Here is a 6,226-nt window from a genome sequence, read left to right on the forward strand (position 1 = left end):
TTGATAAGAAGGAGAATTTTGTGAAGGATAAGATCAATATCTTGAAAGATGAATTTATGTTAGAAGTTCAGTTGGTACTTAATTCAATTTATTTTAATTTTGATGGGCAATTTTATGAACAAAATTTTGGTACCTCTATGGGGTCGCCTCTTTCTCTAATAATAGCCGATTTAGTAATGAGGGATTTGGAAGCAAGAACAGAAATTTTAAGTTTTCAACCCTTGTTTTATTCTCGTTATATAGATGATATTGTTATGGCAGTTCCAAAAAATCTAGTTGACTTTACACTTGAAACCTTTAATTCGATTACATGACAGATTAAAATTTACCTTAGAATTTGGTGACGACAAAATTTTTTGGATATCACTATTATTAATGATAACAATCTAATTGAATTTGACTGGTATCATAAACCTATGTATTCAGAAAGATACCTTAATTTTTTATCGTCACATCCACTCTCAAAAAAGAGGCATAATAATAGATATGACAGATAAAGAAAAAAAAATTTATTATCGGACCCTAAATATCATCAAAAAAATTTTGAACATATTATCACATATTACTAAAAAATCATCTAAATTACTAAAATGATCATTTGATTGATTTAATTTTTAATATTATTAACGCACGTTTAAAAATTCTTTATAATGATACGATACAACAGAAAGAATCAAGTGAAGAAATCAAGAGGGATTGTACTTCTTAGTTTGTACTACTTTATATTCCAAAAATTTCAGACGAATTGAAAAGAATTAGTAAAATCTTTAACATTAAATTAACTTTTACTAGCTTAAATAAATTAAATAGTCTAATCAAGGGACATAAAAACATCCTCCCAAGAGAAAAGAAAAAAAATGTTGTGTGTGTATAAAATCTGTAAATCCTGCGATGCCTCTTGTTGGACAGACAGGAAGAAAACTTAAAGCTAGATTGGATGAGCATCATAATCATTTTAATTCTAATAGTAACAACCAATTGGTGATCAACATTGAATTTGAACATAACTTCGGATTGGGAGAATGTCGCGATATTAGATGAAGAGCTTTTCTTAATAAATGTTTAACAGCTGAGTGCCTTCATATACTCATGCAACAAAATAGTCTCAATTTATGCTCAGATACAGAAAGTGTATATCAAACTTATACACAATTATTGAAAGACATTAAATAGTTAAGACATTAAATAATTTTTGTCGGTTTATATAAATTATTATTTATGTATTGATATTGTTCTTTTTTCTTTTTATTTTCCTTGTTGATCTAACATGTACTCATTATATTACATGTAGTCATATTACATGTAGTCATGTTTCGTTCGAGCTACGATCAATATGCAATTTTTAACTTCATATTCTTTAGTGATAATAAATTTTAATTGGTTTTGATCCAATGTCGAGACGAATTTCTTCTATATCTTGGAGTCATCAATTTTTTATGTTAATTTGTAACTTGTTGGATAGAATGATTTCGAAATATTTATAAAATAATTTAATGTTAATTTCGAATAGATTACCAATATCAAATCTGTCAATCTGATGATTTTTCTTGGACATGAAGGATTGATATTTTGAAATTATATTGAGGTTAGTTCTAAAATGAATTGAAACGTACTATTTTTTGGAATAAAGATTTAAGATTGCGTATTAACTGACTCATTCGCCCTGATTTTTTTTTTTATTTTTTGTTATTTTGATGTTATTGTGACTTGTTCTATTTTAATTGCGAAAAACTTTTGTATATGAAGTGATATTGTGTGGAAACTGCAGATGTGGTTTTTTAATAATAATTATGTATAAGTGCTTATGTATATGTGATTAATTAATCAAAAATAGTTGGCGATAATTACTATTTTTGAAACATAATTTAAAGATGTATGATCAATCACTTGTGGGGTAGTGAGGAGGATATGCTATTGTTTTTCATTGGTAATATCAACCCAATATATGGAAATCTTTTAATAATAAGAAAGGCTAATTTACGATTTATTAAAATTAAAAGATAACATCGATTGCTAATTTTTAATTATAAATCATAATATTAATATTCTATTATTACAAAATGCAGATACTTTAATGTTTTATGTTCAATGATTATCGATAATTTGGCAACATTGCATTCTGAAAATGAGGTTGGCATTTCTACTCGGAACTTCTTATGCACTAATAATTGACAGTTAATAATTGAAGTTAATTGAAGTTAAAATATTATTTTCATATCGTGTTTTACAGTTATTTTTATATGAAGATGCTTCGTTATAAAGGCAAATTCATAACTAATTCATAACAAATTCATAATTAATTCATAACTAATTGATAATTATTTTATACTAAAAGAATGCTTTAATTTTAATATTACGAATTATGTGATAAGAGTTACGTTTTAATATTTTAAATTTTATTATAAGTATATTAAATTAACCTTATTAATACACACACATATATATATATATATATTGTATCAATATCTTTTTTAAAAAAACATTGCGTATTTTTTTATTATAATGTTAAATAAAAATTTTAATACTTAAAATAAGAATTAGTGTTGTATTAAAATAAATATTGTACTGAATTTAAAAAAAATAAATATCTTTTTATAATCAATTTATTAATTTACGAAGAGGATTACGTTCCTAATTATATATTGAATAAATTTAGTAGATGACATTATTTCTATATAAAATACATGTTAATACATATACATTTAGATATTAGTTTTTTTATTATCGTTTTTTTTCATATATTTTAATGCATCTTTCATATATTTTCAAATATATTTTATTGCATCTTTTGCAATAATAGTTGTTATAGTTTTCTTAAATTAAAAACATAACAATAAGTTATAAGCAAGAGAGAGAGAGAGAGAGAGAGAGAGAGAGAGAGAGAAACATATATTCAATCACACATGTGTCATAAGATGAAATTAGTCGCAATCTAACTTAACATCGGAAGCAACAGCGTTACTAAGTTTTATATTTCTTTAGATGTTCAAATATGCATCCTTTCATCAGCTTTTTGCTTGTATACAAATAAATTATATGATGAATACAGTTAAAATTCTTACAAGGATATAAAAAAAGATTTGTTCTAACTATTTATATGTTTTTTTATATAGATCAAAGCATTTTAAAAGTAAATAATTATGTAATATATCATTCAATGCATTTGCATAAGACACCGTGCATAAAATTTTAACTTTAACTCTTTCTTTCTTAAAAATTACACGATCAATCGATTTGAAATTGTAATATTATTAGTATTAGTTTCGTTTCAAATAATATTCTGTGTAATTTTTAGATAGATCGAAGCATTTTGATTTTTCGATCATATCTCCTTAAGTTTATTTCAATAAGTAATCTATGAACAGATCACAAAACTCTTGATAAATTTTAAATATTTCAGAAATGATACTTAAATATATCGAAATATACAAACAAATAAAGAGCTAAAGTTATATGCTCGGTTATTAGTGCGAAAATAAAAATTGTTTATCATCGAAAAAATATATAATTAATTGCGCATAGACGTTTCGGCTTGTTTTCGCGCCATCATCAGTATATCTAAACATTTGTTGTAAATCTCTCACTTCTTCATGGCAAGACGGAAGAGTGGCGATTCAATCTCCTTATTCTATTGACAAGTTCAGTGGACGAATAACAGATGAAAATTCGTATAGCCATAAAAGATGTGACATCAAAAAAATAATTAAAATCAAAAAATTCAGATTACCCATTTATATTGTGCGAAACAAATTCGTTTCCTTCGTTCTGATTATTACGGTTAACAATCGAATAACAAATATATGTTTAATATTTAAACAATTCAAATTTATTATGTCGACGATAATAAATATTATTTAAATATTATTTAAATAACCAATCAAATATATTAAATATCAACGCGTTCTCTCTATACAGTTATTGCGAAGAATATCTCCGAAGTCTCAGTGATTGAGCAGGCTAAGACATTCTTCCCGGAAAGTGAAGTCCCAGGTTCGAATCCTGACTGAGGTAATATTTTTCGCAAATAAATTTCTTACTTTCTTTGTTTCTTTCTAATTTAATTTAGGAGGGATTATTAGCGTTTCAGAATGATTGTGTTGAAACCGAATGATATCGGCTCGCAATCTAGAATTGATTCAATAAAAGAATATATAATATATTATTTGTATAAAGTTTGATCTTGACTTTCTTTATCGTATTTAAATACCATTTTTGTAGTATTAGAAATGGCTAAAACCTCTTTGGTAGTATTTCAAAAAGATTGCAGATTCTTTCTATAACATTTCATCAACCTTTCAACAAGTTTCATGTGCGAGAATTACGAACATTTTGCTATTTCAGAGTTGTCTCAGAAATGCTGCAGACATATTTCGCATTTTTTATTAAATGTTTCACTTTTCAGTTAATATTTCTGAGATATTTCTGAAAACTTTCAGTACTGTATAGGTTCAGTATTGTGTATGTATGTATATGTGATGATATCGTACGCGATAATTAAATAATAGAAACATCAGAACATTTACCCTTTTCCGACCCTGTTTCTTTTCTCTACGCAGCTCTTTTTGTTCGTCACGTGCTTTTCCTTTACTGGAACGTTCTTTCTTATCAAGCACAGCATCCACGCGTCTTCCTTCCTGCTGAATACAAAAATATTATGCAAAGAGAAAAAATGGAAACAGATAAAAATATATAAAATATAGATACCTTCTGGGTGCTCTCTACTTTTCTTCTTTTTACATCTGAAACTAAAAAAAAATTTATACAAATATATGAGAGGATCACAAGAAATGTTTTTTAAAAATATTTATAACATTATTATATATAATTTGATATCATTTCTACAAAAATTTAATGTGTGTATATTTACATATGTATAGAGAAAAGCCCCCTATTATAAGACAGACGCCTAATATGAGATAGTGGCGTTTTTGCTAAATTAATAAACACTATCTATTGATTCCACCATGAATTTATTGCTCTTGGATGGAAAACTATTTAATAGGCAATTCATTATTAGATCATGCTCGTAGTCATTGTAAAAAAAGATTTTAGAATTTGGATGTCTTCAAGTTTCATCGAGATGAGCCTTTAAACTTTGTTTCTTATTTAATAAATAAATATTTTTAGCAATAAATTCTTCATGCAGTGAAGAGTAAAATCTATTAATAGAAAAATATGGGATATATTAAACTGTTTAATTACAGAAATTAGATTTGACGATCGTAAAACTGTAAGGCGTGGAAATTTAATGAGATACTCAAAGTATTTCTAATATGGAATAATCTATGCACCTATGTTATAGTGAAAATTGTTGTTTAAGTATAAATGTTATTGTACAGTAATAGAAAGAACAATCGGAATGAACATCGATGCTTGGTTCCAACTATTTGAAAATGAGTTCTGAGTATAGTCCATCGCATGCTCATTTTTCGCGCACGCTATGTTTGTTTGTATTTTAGAAACATTAGAAAAAGTTTTGCAATACTGATGTACTACGGGCGAACGCATATATTCGGCTATCTTTAAACATTAATATCTCGTTAACTATTGTGCAAACTGCAAAATGATAGAAGATTTTTCGACTCAGTTTAGTCCGCTCTATCTGCTTAGGGTGATGCCGCTATCCTGTATACATTAATTAATGAGAATTACAGGACCCGTAACTCTCATTAATTAATAATTCGGAGAATGAAAGAAGATAAAATTTTGAATTAAAAGTTCCTTCCCCACTTTTGCCTCAGACATTATTTATCGAGTTAACAATTAAAATTGATCAATTAGACAGCGCGCCGGAATGTAGCACATCATGGAACTCCTTACGCTTACTATGTATTCTTCCGAATGCAATTTTATCCTAATGTTCATATTAATAAATAAATCAATCAATCAATAAATAGGCAGGTATCAATAAATTATTTATAAATAATGAATACAATCCGTAAAAGTAACTGGGATCGATCTCCATAAAAGTAAAGTCCGCCTCTATCCCCACTTTTTCAATGATGCTTGCGCAAAATTCCTCTTCTCGCGAGTTAGCACTACCACAATGCAGTAATCTTAATATCAACATAAGCTGTGCATTTGTGTGATTCAAATGGAAAGCATCAACTGTGTTAACATTTATGTTTACATTCGTGTAATTGGGCCTTATTAGAATTAATTATTTTCACATGCCATGCGTATGCGCTAGTATATATGATAGAGGAAGTTTCGCAGAAGGAAAATT

General features: G+C 27.0%; 1 protein-coding gene across 1 annotated transcript in view; it reads right to left on the bottom strand.

The window, feature by feature from the left end:
* LOC108686792 (THO complex subunit 2) overlaps positions 1 to 6,226 on the bottom strand; it is a 49,225-nt gene that overhangs the window by 17,948 nt on the left and 25,051 nt on the right. The window contains exons 23-24 of the mRNA XM_018192259.1: positions 4,705 to 4,745; positions 4,524 to 4,637 (exon numbers count right to left, since the gene is read on the bottom strand). Of these exons, the coding sequence (XP_018047748.1) occupies positions 4,524 to 4,637; positions 4,705 to 4,745 (155 nt within the window). The remainder of the gene's footprint in view (positions 1 to 4,523; positions 4,638 to 4,704; positions 4,746 to 6,226) is intronic.

The sequence above is a fragment of the Atta colombica genome, unplaced genomic scaffold (genome assembly GCF_001594045.1).
Source record: "Atta colombica isolate Treedump-2 unplaced genomic scaffold, Acol1.0 scaffold19, whole genome shotgun sequence".
NCBI classification, from domain to species: Eukaryota; Metazoa; Arthropoda; class Insecta; order Hymenoptera; family Formicidae; genus Atta; species Atta colombica.